Source organism: Aquarana catesbeiana, linkage group LG03 (genome assembly GCF_042186555.1).
Source record: "Aquarana catesbeiana isolate 2022-GZ linkage group LG03, ASM4218655v1, whole genome shotgun sequence".
Classification (NCBI taxonomy): domain Eukaryota; kingdom Metazoa; phylum Chordata; class Amphibia; order Anura; family Ranidae; genus Aquarana; species Aquarana catesbeiana.
In genome coordinates, this window is record NC_133326.1 from 110,597,704 (window position 1) to 110,619,385 (window position 21,682).

At 44.5% G+C, this 21,682-nt stretch overlaps 1 protein-coding gene across 3 annotated transcripts in view; it reads left to right on the plus strand.

Moving 5' to 3' along the window:
- CPEB1 (cytoplasmic polyadenylation element binding protein 1) overlaps nt 1-21,682 on the plus strand; it is a 92,246-nt gene that overhangs the window by 26,113 nt on the left and 44,451 nt on the right. For all 3 annotated transcript variants that reach the window (XM_073618961.1, XM_073618962.1, XM_073618963.1), the window contains 2 exons: nt 6,858-7,110; nt 10,945-11,058. In XM_073618961.1, coding sequence (XP_073475062.1) covers nt 6,858-7,110; nt 10,945-11,058 — 367 coding nt within the window. The remainder of the gene's footprint in view (nt 1-6,857; nt 7,111-10,944; nt 11,059-21,682) is intronic.

A 21,682-nucleotide genomic window follows, 5' to 3' on the forward strand; every position in this document is an offset into this window, starting at 1 on the left:
GTGTCAAGATCTACTGATCTGGCATTTGAGGACATGGGGATCCTAAAAGACCCCATGGATAAAAAAATGGATCAACAACTCAAGAGGACTTGGCAATCCATTATGGGCAACCTTAAGCCAGCAATGGCAACTACTTGCGTCTCCAGAAACTTGGAGTATTGGGTAAATCAGCTTAAAGCTCATATAATAGCAGATTCCCCTAAGCAAGAAATCCTTGACTCCTTTTCTACTCTCTCAGCAGCAGTAGCCTATCAGGATGACAGCTAAAGCTGCAGCCCTTACTAATTCTGTTAGACGGCATTATGGATAAAGACCTGGCAGGGGGGACGCAGCATCTAAAAATAAGTTATGAGAAGTCCCTTTCCTAGGGGATTTATTGTTTGGCCCTGATTTGGATTCAGTTCTGGACAGGACTGCAGATAAAAAAAATCTCTTCCTGTCAAGAAGAAAACCAGTCAAACTGTTTTTTTTTCGTCAAAGGGCTCAGGAACAAAACAAGCCTCAAGAGAAAAAAGTTGGTCAGGGCAGAGGGGAAAAGGCAAGGGAAATGTCCTTTTCCATCCTCCTGTGTCAACCAGCAAGACGCAATGACAGCCGGTTACAGGTGGGGGAAGACTTCAGGGCTTTCTCCCCTATTGGGCAAGCATAACGGAAAACCAGTACATTCTGAATATGCTAGCCCAGGGTTACAGTATAGAATTTTCAGATCTCCCCCCTAGAAAGGTACTTGGTGACAAATCTTCCAAGAGGTGTAACAAAATCACTAGCAATGAAGAACCTGTTAAAGGATCTAATAGATCAAGGGGTTGTGACTTACGTCCCACAGGGGGAGCTTTATCAAGGATTTTATTCCCATATATTCCTGATAAAAAAGCCATCCGGAGATTCTCGGTTAATCCTAAACCTGAAACCGCTGAACAGATCAGTCCTATACAAAAGATTTCGTATGGACTCCATCTTCACGGTCAGAAACCTATTGACAAAGGAATGCTTTATGACATCAATAGACCTTCGAGATGCCTATCTGCATATCCCCATAGCCCCGCAGTCTCAAAAGTTCCTAAGGTTGGCGATAAATTTGGGAAAAGAGGTTCTGCACCTACAATTCGAGGCCCTCCCCTTTGGCCTTTCTTCTGCCCCAGGAATATTTACAAAAATAATGGCAGAAGCGCTTGCACCTCTTCGCCTGCAGGGGATTGCGGTAATTCCATACTTGGACGACCTACTCTTCTTTGCCCCTTCCAGGGAAAAATTGTTAGATGACCTCGGAAAAGCCCGAGATCATCTAGAAGCCTTGGGTTGGATCATAAATATGCAAAAGTCAAATTTCAATCCAGCCCAGGAAGTGCTATTCCTGGGGTATCAGATCTGTTCAAGGGAACAGTTTCTCCCAGAAGAGAAAAAGGTAAAAGTCCAAAATGTAGTAGCGTCCTTACAGACAAACCAGGAATTATCAGACAAGTTATGCCATCCCTAGAAACCCTAACCTCAACCATGCCAGCCATTCAATGGGCAAGGTTGCATTTCAGACCCCTCCAGACTTTTCTCCTGAGAATATGGAATCATAGGACAGAATCTCTGGAAGCAAAGGTAAAAATCCCCACCAAGGTCAAAAGATCACTTTGGTGGTGAAGTCAGGAAAATCTGTCAAAGGGCCTGCTCTGGTCGTTTCCAATGTAAAAGGTGGTAACGACAGATGCCAGTGTATGGGGTTGGGAGCTCACTTGGGTCAAAACTTCACCCAAGGAGTGTGGTCTCAGACAGAAGCAAAGAGGTCCTCAAATTGGAGGCAACTAAGGGCAGTTGCCTTCGCATTAGATGCCTTCTCTCCAATCCTTCAAGGTTCCCATGTCCAGGTCCTCTCAGACAATGCCACTACCATAGCCTACCTAAACAAGCAGGGGGGCACAAGAAGCAAAACACTGCAGATGCTGCCTTCAAAGATCCTGATTTGGGCAGAAAATCATATACGGTCCTTAGCAGTCCACCTCAAAGACACCTTAAATGTAGTGGCAGATTATCTAAGCAGAAGGCGTATTCAGGAGTCAGAATGGAGCTTGAATCCGAAAATTTTTGCAATGATTACCAGGGCCTGGGGTCAACCACAAATAGACCTATTTGCGTCAGAAGAAAATGTGCAACTCCCAGTACTCTCGATTCACAGAAACGACAGTGCCCAGGGGATGGATGCGTTAATTCAGGCCTGGAACTTCTATCTGGAGTACGCCGTTCCTCCTTTCCAACTGATCCCGTTGGTATTAAGTAAGATAGAGGGAGAAAGTGGCAGTAATCCTAATTACTCCATTTTGGCCAAAAAGGACATGGTTTACCACCATTCTTCAGATGGCAGTCAGACCATCTTGGCAGCTGCCTCACCGGCAAGACTTGCTTCTACAAGGTCAGATACAGCATCCCGGAAGTGGCCAGTCTAAGCCTCACGGCCTGGTTTCTGAGGAGCAGTTGTTAAACAAAGGTCTGTCACAACCTTTGGTAACTACCTTACTTTCCAGTAGGAAAATAGTGACCAGAAAAATCTATTCTAAATATTGGAAAGTCTACAACTTTCTGTCATTCGACAAAAAGAAAAAAATAATTTAGTGTCAATTTTGGAATTCCTTCAAAATGGAGCAGACAAAGGCTTGTCAGTCAGCACCCTTAAGGTACAAATAGCTGCTTTGGGAGTATTTCTAGAAAGACCAATCTCTTCTGAGCCCTTGGTTATAAGGTTTTTCAAAGAGCTTACCAGGTCCAGACCAGCTCCGGCTGAGCACTTTCCCAACTGGGACCTATCAGTGGTCCTGCAAGCCCTCCAAAAGGAACCTTTCGAAGCACTACAAGAAATCTCTCTAAGGAATCTTACTCTTAAAACCTTGTTTTTGATTGCAATAACGTCAGCAAGGAGAATTGGTGAGCTGCACGCCCTATCTGTTAAAAAAAACCCCTTTTTAACCATCTACACAGAGGATTATACTTAAAACTGATCTGGGTTTTTACCAAAGGTGGCGTCAGCCCACAATAGGTCGCAAGAGATCATCCTGCCAACCTTTCGCTCTAACCCCTCGGGGGGGAAAAAAAGACAAATTCCACAATTTGGATGTAAGGAGGACTTTATTACAGTATCTGGAAGTAACAAGGAACTTTCGGTCCTCGGACTCTGTTTATACTTTTTTCTGGAAAAAAAGGGCCAACAAGCTTCTAAGGGGTCAGTAGCTAGATGGCTTAAATTCTAGCAGCCTACTCTCAATTGGGGCCATCTCCCCCTCTGGGCATCAAAGCACATTCTACCAGAGCTCAAGCCTCTACATGGGCAGAAATAGCTGATGCCACCCCAAATCAAATTTGTAAGGCAGCTACGTGGTCAAGTTATCTTACGTTTGTCCGTCATTACAGACTGGATCTTCTGTCAGCAAGCGAACAAGCTTTTGGCAGAAAGGTCTTACAGGCTGTGGTCCCTCCCTAAGTGGGTAAGTCTCTATTATCCTCTCAAGGTGCTGTCCTGAAAGACATTAAGGGAAAAATCAAGTTAGACTTACCGGAAACTTGTTTTCCAGGAGTCTTTCAGGACAGCAGCAACCCATGAATATGCTGTGACTAACCATATTCTGATTATGTGTTCCAGCTTGGGCCGGAGGTTCTCTACTACTAAGTGGGAAGGAGCCTCCTTTTGAAGTTTGGTGGAGGTGTTTCCTGTCAAGTGGGTGGAGCCACGCTCGCAAGGTGCTGTCCTGAAAGACTCCTGGAAAACAAGTTACCGGTAAGTCTAACTTGATTTTTTCACACCTGGATTTGGGGATCCTCTGCCATTCCTCTTTGCAGATCCTCTCCAGTTCTGTCCGGTTGGATGGTAAATGTTGGTAGACAGCCATTTTTAGGTCTCTCCAGAGATGCTCAATTGGGTTTAAGTCAGGGTTCTGGCTTGGCCATTCAAGAACAGTCACTGAGTTGTTGTGAAGCTACGCCTTCGTTATTTTAGCTGTGTGCTTAGGGTCATTGTCTTGTTGGAAGGTAAACCTTCGGCCCAGTCTGAGGTCCTGAGCACTCTGGAGAAGGTTTGCGTCCAGGATATCCCTGTACTTGGCCGCATTCATCTTTCCCTCGATTGCAACCAGTCGTCCTGTCCCTGCAGCTGAGGAACACCCCCACAGCGTGATGCTGCCACCACCATGCTTCACTGTTGGGACTGTATTGGAAAGGCGATTAGCAGTGCCTGGTTTTCTCCACACATACCACTTAGAATTAAGGCCAAAAAGTTCTATCTTGGTCTCATCAGACCAAAGAATCTTATTTCTCAGTCTTGGCGTCCTTCAGGTGTTTTTTTTTTTTTTTTTGCAAACTCCATGTGGGCTTTCATGTGTCTTGCACGGAGGAGAGGCTTCCGTCGGGCCACTCTGCCATAAAGGCCCGACTGGTGGAGGGCTGCAGTGATGGTTGACTTAATACAACTTTCTCCCATCTCCCGACTGAATCTCTGGAGCTGAGCCACAGTGATGGCACAGTTTGGCCTGACGGCCAGCTCTAGGAAGGGTTCTGGTCGTCCCAAACATCTTCCATTTAAGGATTAGGGAGGCCGCTGTGCTCTTAGGAACCTTAAGTTCAGCAGACATTTTTTTTTGTAACCTTGGCCAGATCTGTGCCTTGCCACAATTCTGTCTCTGAGCTCTTCAGGCAGTTCCTTTGACCTCATGATTCTCATTAAGTGTCACAGCAAAGGGTCTGAATACTTAGGACCATGTGATATTTCAGTTTTTTTTTTCTTTTTTTAATAAATCTGCAGAAATGTCAATTCTGTGTTTTTCTGTCAATATGGGGTACTGTGTGTGTGTGTGTGTGTGTGTGTGTGTGTATATAACAGTGAAAAATTTAAGGGGGTCTGAATACTTTCCGTCCCCACCCTTTTTTTTTTTTTTTTTTTTTTTTTCAAATCTGGACTAACGTCTAGTTTTGAGTAGCAAGGGACAAATATTTTTACCTTGACCATTGTTTTCAGACATCTGGAGCCTCACGCTAATGAAGGCTTTCCTTCACTTCTTTCCAAGACACTTCGATTCTTTCCTATCTACAAAAATTGAAATTTGGGCCTATCCAGAATATTCCATCTTTCATGCAAGGTGGCCTTTCTGGTTGCTAGCACACCTTCAAGGAGAGTCTCTGAATTTGCAGCCCTTTGTTGTATGGCGCCTTTCTTGGTGTTAACTGTAACAAGTTGTTTTAGTCATGGCCTCTTAAGAGTTTTCTGCTGTCCACCTTATGCAGGTTATTGTCCTTATGTCTGGCCCCTAAGCATCCAAAGGAACTAGCCCTACACTGCCTTGCTGCCTAGATGTGGGTGATCTGTGGGTTTACCTTTCCACTACTCTTTAGGAAATGATTCCCTTTGTTTTGCCTGAGGGTTCATGCAAGGTTCTCTTGCATTTCATTCACCATTTCTAGGTGGGTTTGAGGAGTTTAGGCCTATGGTCTGAAGGATAGGTGGTTTTCCTTTCCCTGTAGGGACACATTCCACCAGATCTTACAGTGCTTAAAGGGTTTGTTTTTTCACCTTAATGCATCCTTTGCATTAAGGTGAAAAAACACCTGGCAGTGACCAGCCCCCCATTTTACTTACCTGAGCCCTGGAACCTGATCCACGGGGACGCATTGTCTCTTTGCCCGGGGTTTTCTGCTCTTGATTGGATAGATTTATAGCAGCGCAGCCATTGGCTCCCGCTGCTGTCAATCAAATCCAATGACGTAGGCGGTGCCGAGTCATGCATTCTGCATCTATTGACGCCGAATGCTGGACTCAGGAGCATGCCCTCAAGGTAACCCTCCCCCCCCGGGAGAGTGCTTCTCCTCCTCCCAGGGGGATGTTATCTGATGCGGGGAGGCGCTGCAAGAGTAGCCGAGGGACCCCAGAAGAGCAGGTTTGGGGCCACTCTGTGCAAAACAAGCTGCACAGTTGGAGGCAAGTATGTGGTTTTAAAAAAATGAACGCTTAGATTGTAAGGGTTCATCAGATTGATCACACTACTTCTGATGCCTGTTTCAGGCATAAGGTGCTACAGACTGCTGTTCTGAGCCTACTCAGACTTGTGTGGACCCATTGACAATATCTGCTATGTTACTTACCCTTTTAGTTAGCCTGCTTTTGGACATACCTGTAAGGATTAGTAGCCTGTGACCTGCACTGTGATCAGGAAAATAGGATTTTTGACCTTTCCTGGAGTGCAGGACACAAAACCCTCCACTTTGATTTTTTTTTTTTTTCCTGTGTTTTTGCTACAAAACTGAGGCTAGCTGGGTTATAGAAATGAAGGTCTGAGCAGCCATTTTATTTTATTTTTTTTTTTGTCCAGTCACATGACTGTAACTGCATATAACCCAGTTGTAAGCTGGTCGTCCTGTCTGTCTTGCCCAACAGCCCCTTTTTATTAAAAAAAAAAAGGGATTAAAATCATTCAATCAGATGCAGCAGCTGTTCTGACAGCCACCATGCCAACTGTTAGAAACACAGCCACAATAGGAGATTTCTGTTTTATTTTATTTTTTTGGGGGGAAAATTGCTTGGCTGTTCTGTAGGGCTTCGTTAATGTAAAGCTGTATGTCCTATAATGTCCTATACTGTACTCTAGGAAACTGACTTTACTGGTAAGTTAAAATTGGTTATACTGATACTTGCATTGATATGAGGGGGGGGGGGGGGGGTTTACAAGCATTAAATCTCACTGTACTCTTCCTCCCCCCACCCCCGGCTCAGTCTTAATGTGGTATCAGTGCAACCCTAGTTAAAATCAAATTTTACTGGTGATGACCTGTTTAAGTGTTGCTTGCTATAATTTGATAAAGTTCACTAATTGGTGGTTTGTGGTTCACTCTAGTCTAGTCTGCGGATTTCTCCTCCCCTACCATTTCTTCCCTTGGGAGGTGGTGTGTCTCGAGACCCCTTGAAGTTGGCTATTGGCTCAAGGCTGGATCCAGATCATGCTGCTTTAGCAGCTGCAACAGCTTCCCCCATGGGGATGTCCAAGAGATGGCCGGGTGCTTCAGTCTGGCCCTCCTGGGACCTTTTAGAATCTGCAGAAGATCCATTTTCCATTGAAAGGGAGGCTCGGCTGCATAGACAGGCTGCAGGTAAGAAATTTATGGGCTGTCGCATGCTGTAAATACTTTTTTTTTTTTTTTTTTGCTAAAGCTCAAATCACTGAGGTGCTGAGAAAATCCAGTCTTCATGGCCACTGAAATGGTGCATGTGTAGGAAGCATTTATCCCTTGTCACTAGCCTCACTACAGTAGGAGAAAGGAAAACTAAATCAAAAGTCAGGCTTACAGCTCTCCCTCTTGGTTGCTTTATGTGGTAGGTAGCCTGAAATGGATGTTCAAGAGTTGGCAAAGGCTAGGAACATATTAAACTGACAAGAAGCCCACTTCATTAATCTGCAGCTAGTCTAATTCTGGACCTTGTTTTGATATGCAGTTATTTTTAGAAATGTGCATTCGTTTTCTTCCGAATTTCAGGTATTTTCGTTAGTTTTAACAAACGATAACGAAAGTGGAAAATCCAAAAAACGAAAGATCCGACAGAAGTGCTTTATTTTCGTTGCTACAACAGTTCAATATAGATAGGAGATTCGACATGACGCTGACAATAACAATCTGTGTTCATCAAACCTGTGGTCGAATGTGCCTAACCTTAGCTCTATTAGTCCAAGATTATTCGACGTAGAGAGAAGATTCCTGCTGGAATTTGGTGGGGGAAGTAAAATAATGATGAATGTTATTGGCTGATTGTAACCAAAGAGGAGGAGCAGTAAAATAGCTAAGTACACACGTACTTTGGCTTATGGTGTTGAAAGTTCTAAAGATTTGATGGAGCAGGTAAACTATACGGCATCTTACAGTTTAGCTGCTCCGTCGAATCTTTGAACATTCAACAGACACCATAAGCCTTCAATGACAGATTCGACCTTAATTTGGGTTTTTGGACGAATGCAATTTTAAACGCAATAAACGATTTTCGGGAGTAACTAAATTTTATTTTTCGGACGAAAACAAAATTCCGAAACGAAATATTTCAGTGTGCACATGTCTAGTATTTTCAAAATGTCCTTTTTTGGTTATTCACGTTTATGTCAAATTGTAACTGCCCTTTCCATAGTCCATTGGTCCTGGTATTAACCCGTTGGTGCCGGCCACGTGCAGATATGCAGCCTCTCGGCGGGTAGGCCTTGGTGCCAAGCGGTTGCATGTTTGTGTGAATTGGTGGAATACAGCTGTGCTGAGATCGGGAGCTTTCGTGAATGGGAGCTTTTCCAATTATGTGACAGCCAATCAGAGGTCCGTGATCATAAACCCTGCCTCTCGGCATCCTAAATCCTTTAAAGGGCCAGGAGGTGCCAGCTCCAAGGGGTTAAACCAATGGAACAAAACTTGCAGTCCCAAGTTCAGTCAGCTCAGTAGTTTTAATCACTTGGACTGCAACTATTTTCATTGGCGATTATGGTTTTGATTAATCAGAAAGTGTGCTATATAATTTATGTAAAGCTTAAGACCATTTATTCTTGAACATTTATATATAGTGGTAAATCTAAATAACCAGCTATATGGTTAGTGAACAAAAGATCGAATCCACTCAATGACCGAAGGTATAGAGATTTATATAAATATAAATGTTGAATCTGCTGCATATTACTCAAATTTATTTTTCTTAAAAATTAACCTTGTTTTGCAGATTTAGACAGGATCATAATGTGCATGAGACTCCCTTGTCATAGGCAAGTAGCTGGATACAAACTCCCTGCACCTGTCAGACCTTAGTGGAGTTCCACCCAGAAGTGGTTCCTTTTTTTTTTTTTCCCTTCACTTGAAAGGTGCCAAATGTGACTCTGATGGCGGGGGGGGGATGTGCCTTTTGACAGGTACCCGTCCCCACTTCCAGGAGATCGCAGCGCCATCCCTCGAAGTTTGGTTAGTTCAGTTAGAAAGGGCAGCGCACTTCCCATGCGCAGTAGGGAACTGGCTATGAAACTGAAAGGCTTTACTGCTGGTTTCCCTTACCACAAATGGCAGTGGTAGCAACCGAGAGGTGATCCAAAAATCGGCTGGGGTGCTGACATTGCGGGCTCCCTGGACAGGTAAGTGTCCTAATAAGTCAGCAGCCGCAGTATTTGTAGCTGCTGATCCTCCCTCCTCCTCCCCATGCTTTTTGTGTCACCTGTCATGATGGGGTTATTCAACTTAGCCCTTAGTACAAAAACGGCAGCTAATCAGTACTATAGGGGGTTAAATATATACATTATCTCCAGAAATAGGAGATGGGTAATTTTTTTAGCTGGCAGTCAAACATGGGGGGGCAGCGCAATATAAAGCTTAAAGTAGTACTGAAGGCTGAGACTTTTTTTTTTTTTTTTTTTTTCATGGATATAATGCAAAATGCTGTTAGACTAAAGGCATTACAATTACATTTCAAGTTATCAGCCTCCACCTTCTCTGGATTCAGATGCTGATTTTGGCTGCCGAGCCCTTAAAGCGATTGTAACTATTGGCTTTTTTTTTTTTTCTAACATGTCACTTACCTACTCCTTTGCACAGAGCTGCCCCATCTTTGCTTTCCTAACCATTACCATTCTGAAGCACTCGCCACATGAATTTCCCAAAGATTGGACAGTTTTTACACTTTAGCAATATCTCCCAGTTACAACTAGTATGGTCAAGTGGTTGTGAAGGTTTTCACCTTGATGCATTCAATGCATGAAGGTAAACTTGTGTGCTGCCCCCCCCCCCCCCCCCCCCCCAGCTGTCAATCAATCACAGCCAGTGAGCCAATGAGGGAGCTGGGGGCGGGGATGGGCATTGGCGTTTTTATGGCTGAATAGAGCAAGGCTTGGGAGCAAATATGCACTAGTACCTCATGGCAAGCTGCTTTACCTTTTGTTATAGGGGCACTCTGAAGGCAGGAGGAGCTCGATAGACTGGTGATAAGGCATTACAATTCAATTTAAAGTAGTTTTACAAGTAGTGTGCATTATATTTAAAATGTATATCTATGCAAAATATATAATATAAATGTATACTCCCCTCCACACTTCATATAGCTTCAGGTCTGACTCCCAGTTAAAATACCCTGTATATCCTACATAGATATTTCACCTTTAAAAGTGCTTATCTGGTGTGCTGTAAAAAGCTCATTTGTTTTGTTTTTCAACACAATCGTTACAGGTGATACAAAAAGCATGCTGCTACCAAATGTCCTAATGACAGCAGGCACTGCCTGTGACAATGGAGTCTGACATCCATATTTACATACAGTCCTGTCTGAAAATCTGCAAAACTGTTTGAGGGTCTTAATTTTTTTTTAATAACAATTCTGATCAGTTTATGTACCAGATTCAAATTCTAATGTCTATTCTCAGAGCGGATTATATATTGTTCAGTAACCATATAGCTGGTGGTTTAAATTTACCACTGCATATAGTTTAAGAATTTTTTGTTTTACTTTACATAACTAAATTATATACCACTTTTTGGAGGTTTTCATTTAAGTGAAACAATCGGCAAACTAATTTTATGAAAATCATTGCTGCCCTGAACTTAATACAACAGGTAAAATGGGCACACAGGTGAGCCTTTGCAATTTCCTTTTTTCTAGTTTTAGTGTGCAACAGTTTCGGCTAGCAAAGAAGGCTGATGGCTTTCTTTTTAGAGAAGGAATAAGGGAGAGCTGAGACATGTGCCAGGAGCATTGGGGCGCATGGCTGTTTAGTGAGACATGGTGGCAGTTACTTTAGTTATAGCATGGTTAGCACTATTGCTATGTTACTGTTCTAGGACAGTGCATGTTTATCACCTTACTTTGCATTAGTTGCATGTATGCAAGTTAGGAGCTTAATATTGAATTCTGTCAATGTCAAGTTTTAGCACTTGGATGGTTTTAAGGCAGGAGCTAATGCCATCTGCTCATTTTATCAGCTGTAAATGAAGCAACTTGCACATGGAGTGGTCAGCTGCCTCCCCGGAACTACAAGAATCCAGTTTATTCCTGCAAGGTATTTCTAGGTGGTGTTCCCTGGGATATCACAGAAAGTGAGTACCAAATGTTCTTTCCACTTCTATTCTTGGTGTATGCAGGTTTTTCGTTTCCAGACGTCAAGTTTCCACATTTGTAGCTATAACCTTTTTGCTGCCATAGCCAGTTTTTGTAACATCTTGTTTCGCAAGATGTTTCTAAACCTCTTGGTATTCAAGGGGTTACAGCAAGCTCACAGCTGCTTCTATGCAAATGAGTTTTCTAACAACTTAAGACCTGTGGGCTTTCAGATACAAGTGATCAGAGTGGCTCTAGAGCCACATGATCACACTTGCGGTACTGTAATAGTGCAGTACCCCTACTGGTGCCCACAGTGGCTTCTGGGCTCTTGTTCTCCAGGGAGCTTGGAACTGCAGGGGGAAAAAAAATCGAAGGCTTCATGGACACCCTGCTTGCATTGATCGTAATTGAATCGTGATGTGGTTTGCGTTTCCTGTGGCCAGCAGTCTAAACATTCCTATCCTGAACTCAATTGTTCCGCATTCAGGAGAGGGAGGCTCCCCTAACCACAGCAGCTCCTAAACTGCTAAAAACCTATGTGTACATTGACGGTCTTAGGAGCTTTGGCAAAACACCTAAACAAGTTTTAGGAGCTGCTTGTGTACATAAAGCCTTACGATGAAAGCAAGATTTCAGAAGTTTTCTAATCGACACCTGATCGTTTCATAAAGAGGACCTGTCACCAGTGTTGATTTCATCAACTAAAACATTTTCGATTTTCCTCAGCGGTATTTCCAGTGACAAACTAACGCATCAATTCCATTTTCATCAACGGATGAAAATGGCATGGAAATGTTGGGTGCTTCTGCTTTCCTTGGAGCTCTGTCTGTAAAGCCAGTGATTGTTTCCCCTCCCAGCAAGGGACTGTGATGTGCTTAGCACTGTGTGCAAGCAGTACAGGCCTCCTCGGAGCTCCTCATTAGATTTGCTTTTATTCAGGAGTATATAATGAGTTTGGAAATTCTAGATAAATGCTTAAATGCATTAGACACTAAACACATTAGATTTTAGTCGACTAAAATGCACTGGGAATTTTAGTTGACTAAATTGAAATTAAATCGACATTTGCCAAAATTAACACGGCTTGTCACCTGACTATGCCATCATATAGTGGACATAGTGTGATGGCAATAAAAGTGCCGTGTACGTAAACCTAAATTGTGCTATGCATGTGAGGTATTGCTGTTCTGAATAAGCAAAATGATTATAGGGTCACAATGGTTTAAGTATAACTAAAGGCACAACTTTTGTAGTCTGAGAGTAACTGGTTTAGAAAACCTGTCTTTTTTTTTTTTTTTTTTTTTTTTCTGTATTGGGGAGATTCACCCTCTTGATTATGTCCTCAATTGGTTGCAAATGGCACAAAACTGACCTGGGTTATACAACCCTCTTGCAGTAAAGTCTTACATTTGGATGGGATTTTTTTAGGCACCAAAACCAACAAATAATCCTTTCATTTTATTGATGCAAGGCAATTAAACTGATTTAAACCAGGTGTTTAATTTGAAATATCTGACCACTAATTTTGTAGTCCTATAACAAAAATGGCCTTTACAACCATTTGTATAGAGCAGGGATATGCAATTAGCTGACCTCCAGCTGTTGCAGAACTACAAGTCCCATGAGGCATAGCAAGACTCTGACAACCACAAGCATGACACCCAGAGGCATGATGGGACTTGTAGTTTTACAACAGCTGGAGGTCCACTAATTGCATATCCCTGGTATAGGGGATGAAGGACCTGACTCCTGTCAACTCAGTCTTCATCAGGGGACAAACGTGTTGAATTCTAAAATAGGCTCAAACATTAGTGCACACAAATTGCATGAAACCTTTTATAATCATAGAAATAGTTGAAGGCCAATGAAACCAGAGCTCTCCCTCCAAAGGAGGCCCCCCTATAACATATACTGATATAAATACATTTATATTAGTATATGCTGTGGGAGGTGACCTTTTGAGGGAGAGCTCTGGTTTCATTTTGTCTTCACTATTTCTGTTTATATATTCTAAAATATTTCATGCAATTTGTGTATACTTTATCTTTGATCCTATGATTGGATTTTAGAATTCAACAAACTTGTCCACTGATATAGGCTCTTGATTTGAAACATGTCAGAAGCTTCATGCTTTATACCAGGTATATGCAATTAGCAGAGAAGCTTTTTGTATGTGCCTTTTTCGTCATGACTACAAGATAAGCAGTCTGTTCTGATTTCATTTATTTTTTTAGCTTAGGTTTAAATTGGTGCAGGCTGTGTCCTACGTTTGCTCGGGCACTGCAGCCCATTCGTTTGAGAGGGCTGCTGTGCCTCGTGAACCACACAAAGTGCATGCCCCTTTTTTAAAAACACATCCGCTGGGAAACTGCATGGTCTTTCTCGAACATCACGGGACACAGAGCCACAGTAATTACTGATGGGTTATATAGGGTATCACTGGTGATTGGACACTGGCACACCCTATCAGAAAGTTCGACCCCCTATATAATCCCTCCCCTTGCAGGGATACCTCAGTTTTTACGCCAGTGTCTTAGGTGATGGACGTGTAAAGATGTCCTGTGCTGAGCTCCAAAGGGGAATATCCTATATCCTATACTGGGGCAAGCCAGGCAGACCGGATCCATTCAAAGTGTCCTTTCGTGGCCGAATTGGATGGTACCCGGGCCTCTGTTTTACCTCTAACGCTTCTCTTTTAGAGAGCTGGACCCCGCATATTAGAAAATGGTTTTCTAGCCTAATTTCTAGCCGGGTGCTTTACAGGTCCAGAACTGCAGGATCCCCCTATTCGTAGGGGGCCCCAGTCTCTGACGGTTTTTTCAAACGGAGCCCACCGTGAGGTGAAGATTGAGTCTGTGTAAACTGAACCCTGCGGCTGGATAAGGTGAGAGGAGATTCCACAGAATTTTCTAATTCTAGTAGGTTCTCTCCTTTAAGGTAAATGCATGCTATGCCTATTGTGATCACTGGGGGCTGCCAAGAGAACAAACATTGTCATGCTGATGTCGGCTCAAGTGTTCATGCTTCACAGCGTCTCCGGGCCTCAAGGTAGGATGGATGGGGGGGATTTCTCAGGTTTGATGTGTCGCCCCTAGACGACCTGCTATTGATAGACTGGTCGGTAGCCTCCTTGAACGGGAACTTGAGATCCACGGTCAAGTATCTAGAACACCTAGGTTGGATCCTCAACCTAGAAAAATCTTTCTTAAAACCAGTAAGAAGACTGGAGTATTTAGGTCTGATCATAGATACAAGCCAGGAGAAAGTATTTCTACCTCAGGCAAAGATCACGGCTTTAAGGGAGCTAATTCTGGCAGTCAGGACCAAGAAGGGTCCTTCTGTCCGCCTTTGTATGAGGCTGCTAGGGAAGATGGTGTCTTCATTCGAAGCAGTTCCCTATGCTCAGTTTCATTCAAGAATGTTGCAACACAGTATTCTGTCGACCTGGAACAAGAAGGTTTAGGCATTACTTTCTGATGCACCTGTCTCATGTGGTGCGTCAGAGCCTCAATTGGTGGCTCATTCCCGAAAACCTGCACAAGGGGAAATTGTTTCTACCGGTTACCTGGACGGTGGTAACAACAGATGCCAGTCTGTCAGGTTGGAGAGTAGTTCTGGAACAGTCTGCGGTTCAGGGGATATGGTCCAAGACAGAAAGGACCTTACCCCTCAACATTCTGGAGACATGGTGGTATATCTAGCCCTAAAAGCCTGGACTCTCAGGTTACAGGGCTGCCCGGTCAGGATCCAGTCCGACAATGCCACAGCAGTGGCTTATGTCAATCAATCCGGAGCCGAGCTGCTCAAAAGGAGGTGAACCAGATCTTAGTCTGGGCAGAGATGCATGTGTCATGCATATCGGCAGTTTTTATTCCAGGGATAGAGAACTGGCAGGCGGACTATCTAAGTCGCCAGCAGTTACTCCCAGGGGAATGGTCTCTACATCCCGTCTTTTGGGCCATATGCCAAAATGGGGGGGGTCCCAGATGTAGATCCCGATTCAACAAAAAAGTTAGACAGATTTGTGGCAAGGACGAGGGATCCTCTTGCATGCGGGATGGATGCGTTGGTGATTCCGTGGCATCAGTTCTCACTGATTTACGCATTCCCGCCTATTCTGCTACTGCTTCGCAGGATCAGGCAGGAAAGGAAGTCGGTACTTCTGGTGGCCCCTGCTTGGCCCAGAAGGACTTGGTATGCAGAAATAGTAAGGATGACTGTGGGTTCCCCGTGGACCCTACTGGTACGCCCAGACCTGTTATCTCGAGGTCCAGTGTTCCATCCTGCCTTACAAACGCTAAATTTGACGGTTTGGCTATTGAGACCCACGTTCTGAAGAGTCGTGGGCTTTCAGGTCCTGTCATATCTACCTTGATTAATGCAAGGAAGCCAGTTTCCAGGATGATTTATCATAGAGTCTGGAAAGCTTATGTATCCTGGTGTGAATCCAGAGGTTGGCATCCCAGGAAATGTCATAGGTAGAATTCTTGATTTTCTACAATTATGATTAGAGATGAAGCTGGCCTTGCGTACCATCAAGGGCCAGGTCTCGGCTTTATCAGTATTTCAACGGCCACTTGCTTTGCATTCTTTGGTCTGAAACTTTATGCAGGGGGTGATGCGTCTTAATCCTCCGGTTAAGGCGCCCCTAAACCCCTGGGACTTGAACTTGGTCCTGGCTGTGTTACAGAAACAGCCTTTTGAACCAATAAGTCAGATTCCTTTGGTCTTGTTGACAAGAGTTAATTTTTCTGGTGGCCATCTCTTCTGCTAGAAGAGTTTCAGAATTAGCAGCCCTTTCCTGTAAGGAGGCCTTATTTGATTATACACAAGGATAGAGTGGTACTGCACCCTCATCCTAGTTTTTTACCGAAGGTGGTATCTGATTTTCATTTAAACCAAGACATTGTTCTGCCTTTTTTTTTTTTCCAGATCCCTGCTCTCCAGAAGAGAGATCACTACATTCTTTGGATGTAGTAGGAGCAGTCAAGGCCTATCTTGAGGCAACTGCTCAGATTCGCAAATTGGATGTTTTGTTCGTGCTACCAGAGGGTCCCAATAGAGGACAGGCAGCGTCAAGAGCTACCATTTCTAAATGGATTCGACAATTGGTTATTCAGGCTTACGGTTTAAAACAGAAGATTCCTCCGTTTCAGATCAAGGCACATTCCACAAGGGCTATTGGCGCTTCTTGGGCAGTGCATCACCAGGCCTCGATGGCTCAGATCTGCAAGGCCGCAACCTGGTCTTCAGTTCATACATTCACCAGATTCTATCAGGTGGATGTGAGAAGGCATGAGGATATCGCCTTTGGGTGTAGTGGGCTGCAGGCAGCGGTACAGGGTCCTCAGGTCTGATTGCACCCTATTTGGTCGTGGTTCTACCCCGCCCCCCTCAGGTAGCATTGCTCTGGGACATCCCCTCAGTAATTACTGTGGCTCTGTGTCCCGTGATGTTCGAGAAAGAGAAAATAGGATTTTTTAAAACTGCTTACCTGCAAAATCCTTTTCTTTTGAAGGACATCACGGGACACAGGTCCGCCCCTCTCTAATACACTATATTGCTTGGCTACAAAACTGGGGTATCCCTGCAAGGGGAGGGATTATATAGGGGGTTGAACTTTCTGATAGGGTGTGCCAGTGTCCAATCACCAGTGACACCCTATATAACCCATCAGTAATTACTGTGGCTCTGTGTCCTGTGATGTCCTTCGAAAGAGAAGGATTTTACAGGTAAGCTGTTTTTTAAAAAAAAACAATTTTTTTGACCATGCGGTTTACCTGCAGTATTACCCGCAAACGCTGCTGGCTAAGATGTGTGGCAGAGCAGTGCAATTCTGCTGCGGGTGGTTGTAGGGGCAGGAATCTATGCAGCAACGATCGCGGTGTGCACTAGTATGAACCTAGCCTTAACCAGATGTTTTTAATTGCATCAATATAATTTATATTTGGTGCCTAATCCCATCCATATTAAGACTTTATTACACTATCAGGTTATGTGGTGCTATGCTTTTCAAGTTTAGCAATGAGCTTTACTGTTTTTTTCCATAACACTCCTGCACTATCCAAAATGGAGGGGAGGGAAGAGAGAATGTTGCCTTTTGGTTCTGCATTAACGCTAAACTGATGACCTGCAAATGCTTTTAAAGCACCATCTATGGGGACTTGGGTACCAAGCTTTTGAAGTTTTAAGACCTGACATGTTTGCGATCAGATCTACTCAAGGCAACCCCATCTTTTGCATTAAAGTTCCTTTTTACTCTATTAAATGCATATTTTCAGGAAAATGGCTCTTCAACTATTGTGCAACATAAATTTGTCTTGGTTACATAGTTAATCTGGTAAGTCCATACAGTTAAACCCACAGAAAAAGGCACATCAAAAACCCTCTATACACATCCTATACCCAGCCCTCAAAATAAGGAGGGGGCATTCATGGAGTCGCATCGCGGGGGTGGCACCAATTCTTAGCGATCGGCTGGAGACACTGGGGAGAGGAAGAGGTGAGCCGGCTGGATCATAGCAGACATCTCCTGCTGTGACTCAGCTTGGATCCGTAAACGCCGGCCACTGTCAAAGTCCTGCCTCCTGGACCGGTTCTGACAGCACACTTGTTCAATTCCAGGAAGTTTTAGTTATTTGACTTCTATCATAGGGGCTGGTTCAGGCGGCGAGACTTTGACAGCGGCCGGCATTTCAGATCCAAGCTGTCACAGCGGGAGATCCCCCACTCTGTGTGATCCAGCCTGCACTCCTCCCTGTGATCCCCATGCAGTGATGAGCAGCACTGTTATTTGCTTAAACGGGGGGAAAAAATTCCTTCCTGATCTTCTCCTCCAGCAAATCTGATATTCTCTGTCCTATAAATATTATTTTTTAATATTTGGGGATTTAAAAAAAAGTAATTTCTCCTAAAACAGATTGTGTGAAATTAAAAAAAAAAAAAAATGCCCAGTAGAGGTTAAAGAGATCATTACTTCACCTAATTTTGCTCATTATAGGGCAGTACATGTATTCATTTTTATGTGCCTTTTAAAACTAGCTGCAATGTTGGACAGGGTTTCTCCTTTTAGTGCATAACTACCCAACACTGCAGCTAGCAAGGAGATGGCTGCATTGATGGTGAGTGCCTGTCTCCTGCTCTCAGCACTTGTCTGAGGCAAGCACTGGCAGGAGGAATGCAGAGGGAGGTGATGTAGTCTTGCCTGCCCCCATTTCTGGTGCTGGCAGCTGGAGACAGGCACTGCAAAGTATTGGTCTACTTACTAGCTGCAGTGTCAGATGGCCATGCACCAAGGTGGTGGATGAGGAGCCCTGTCAGACATTGTAGCTAGTGTTTTGGACCCCTAGGGAAGATGGGACATAAAAAAAAAAAACCTTTTCTGAAAGCAAAGTACATGAGACAAATGCCCTGAAGAATAAAATGATAGCTGTAATTTCTTTAGCAAAACTTCCCATGGCACCTTTTTTATATCAATTAAAGATATGGTCATGCAGCTATAGTCTGTTAGGGGGGGATTAACCTTGCCCTGCTGCATGGGTCAGTACAGCCGGAGGGCCTCAGTAAAGCTTCAGACACTGCCACAGCTGTGGCTTATATAAATTGTGGAGGCACAAGAAGTTGGGCTGCTTATGAAGCAGGTGACATCCTTTCCTTTCCCCACACAGTCCTGCAGAGGTTGCACAAACCTGCTGCAGAGTTCATTGCACATATCTGGGTGAATGGCGCACTCCCCCTAGAATAGTCTAAGATCAAATTTTTAGTTGTCACTCTAGTGGAGTGGGCTCTTTACCCACAGGTGTTTCTAGGAAGAGAGAATCTTTTTTTTTTTTTTTTTTTTTTTTTTTTTCTCCCGTTGTGACTTCTGTCCCACTTCCTCCTGCTTTACAGCTGCCAAGGCAATTCCTCCTCTCGCCCTAAGCGGCCCCTCCCTGCCAGCAATCTTCTGGGACACGTCACAGGTCCCAGAATATTGCCTGGCCAATAGCAGAACGACTTGCGCATGCGCAGTGCGCGCCTGGAAAACCGTAAGCTATCACGGCCAGGTGCCCACAGTTACTATGATGGTGCTGTGGAGAGGAGCGGTGGTCCAGGCGCCTGCATCGCTGGACGGTGGGACAGGTATATGTCAAGTTAGCAGCTACACTTTATCGTACATCATGGCACACAGAGGTTTAAGTAATAACTTTATGGGTATATAGGCACCTTCAGGTGATGGACACTGGTATAACCAATCCAGGAAGTTCACTCCCTATATAACCCCTCCTTCCAGGAGCACATCATTTTCTCCCTTCGCCTTTCAGGACAGCACCTTGGAGAGAGCACAGCTCCACCTCTTGACAGGAAACACTGCGTGACAACGCCCCTTTTTAAAAGCAGCTGCTTCTACCATGCTGTCCGTTTTTAGTGTTTCCTCTGCCATGGTGGAAGCACTGCTGGGGAACCAGAGGGGCTGCGCTCTCTCCAAGGAGAGGGTTTTCGCAGTACGTCCACGTTTTGGTGCTCATACCAGCCTGGCTCCTTCCCGCACGAGAGGTGGGTGTTCCGGTGTCCCTTCGCCGGCTCACAGGAGTAATGGTCTGCCAGAGGTCCTTTGCCCGGGGTGTTCGGGGGGCCGTGGGTGTCCTCAGAGCGTCCATGCCAGGCCTCTGCATGGCGGCGCCGAATCCCGGACAGCGGGTGACACTAGTTCTGGTAGGCGGAGACTTCCGACGGTGCATAGTGATTGGTTCCAGCTGCCGGAATGCAGGAGGCAGGGGCAGGTCCTCTGGCCAGGACTTCCTTTTGTTTGGCACATGGAGCCTTGTAAGGAAACAGACAGCGGCTGCGGAGTTCGCAATGGAGACGGCGGAATCGGCAGCGATGGCGGATGCAGGTGCCAGGCCCAGGTACGATGGCACCTCATTCCTTTTTATATCACTGGGTGTTTTATCTTTATGTGGTTATTCAAAGAAAACCTGCTGCTGTCTGCTATGGGGTAAGTTTCAGTTAGCAGTTCAGCAAAGGAGTGAGACTCTGGGCACTTAGGGTGTTGGCTGAGGGTATTATATTTCTCTGAGGCCTTAGTTCTAAGAAGGACCTGGGTTTCTTTTGTTTGTTTCAGAAAGCTACTGTCAAATCAGAGAACAGGGAGAAAGTGCCCCTCATGCAAAAATCCTTTAAGGGATTCTTGATCCAAACCACTGTGCAGATTTAGTAAGAGTCCTTACAAGAGTGCAAGGAGCTCTTATCTTCTGTGAGAAAGGAATTAGCAGAGGCCCTAGGGACAGTGCGCTCCCTTGTGAAAAACGTGGCCAGAGTTCCAGCCAAGAACAGAGTTCTCACTCCAGTCTCTCTGTCCACTTCCAGACAGGTGGAAAGTGAGTCTGAGGAGGAAAGGGAAAGCATTCCACCCTCAACCATTGATTCTGTGGAGGTGGAAGAAGAGACAAGATCTAGATATAAGCTTTCACTTGAGGTGGATAAATTACGCAAAGCGATTTATACTACCCTGGAGGTCCAGGAAGAGAAAACCCAGCTGTCAGTGCATGTACCAGGGGCTGGAGGAAATTAGACACAGGGTCTTCCCTGTTCATAAAGTGTTAACAGACACTATTAAAAAGGAATGGAAGGATCCAGAGAAAGGACAGTTCTTTTCTAAAGCCCTCAAAAGGAATTTTCCTTTTGAGAACGAGGAATTGGTGTGGAATAAAAAAACAAAGATAGATGCTGCCTTTTCTCAAGTATCTAGGAAAACTGATTTAGCTTTTGAGGACATGGGCATTCTCAAAGATGCTATGGATAAGAGGGCAGATGGCCTTCTGAAGAGAGCCTGGGACTCCTCTAGCTAATCTTAAGCCAGCAATGGCAGCTACAGTTGTGGCTAGGAACTTGGAGGGTTGGTTAGATCAACTTAAGGATCATGTGGTAGCAGGTACCTCTAGAAAAGACCTATTGGAGTCCTTCCCTACCCTGCTTAAGGCAGTCAAATATATGGCTGATGCCTCTGCAGAATCGATCAGGACATCAGCCAGGTCCTCTGCGCTTGTTATCTTGGCAAGAAGAGCACTCTGGCTGAAGACTTGGTCAGGGGATTTGGCTTCTAAGGTAAAACTTTGCGGAATTCCCTTTTCAGGAGACCTGATTTTCGGACCAGAATTGGAGACTGTCCTGGACAGGACAACGGATAAAACTTTCCCACAGAAGAAGAAAGTGGTACAGCAGAGAATTTTCAACAAGCCGATAAGGAAAAAGACCAGACGTAGAAGAGACCCTGGACTTCTTAGAGGAAGAGGCAGAGGGGTACTCTTTAGAACCCCAGAGCTAACCCTAAAAAAACAATGACCATCTACCAGTAGGTGGAAGACTACAAGACTTCTTACCAACTTGGGGAAAAAACAGGAAGTCCATTTGTTCTGGGGTTAGTCAAGAAGGGATATCAATTGGAATTCTCACAAAGCCCCCCAAATCGGTTTTAAATCACAAACCTACCAAAGGATCGGGAAAAGGCTCTGGCCATGAAGTCTGTTACAGGAACTGATGCAACAGAAGGTCATTTCCCAGGTTCCGAAAGATCAAGAGGGGAAGGGGTTTTACTCCCACATTTTTCTGGTCAAAAAGCTATTGGGAAAGTTCCGCCTG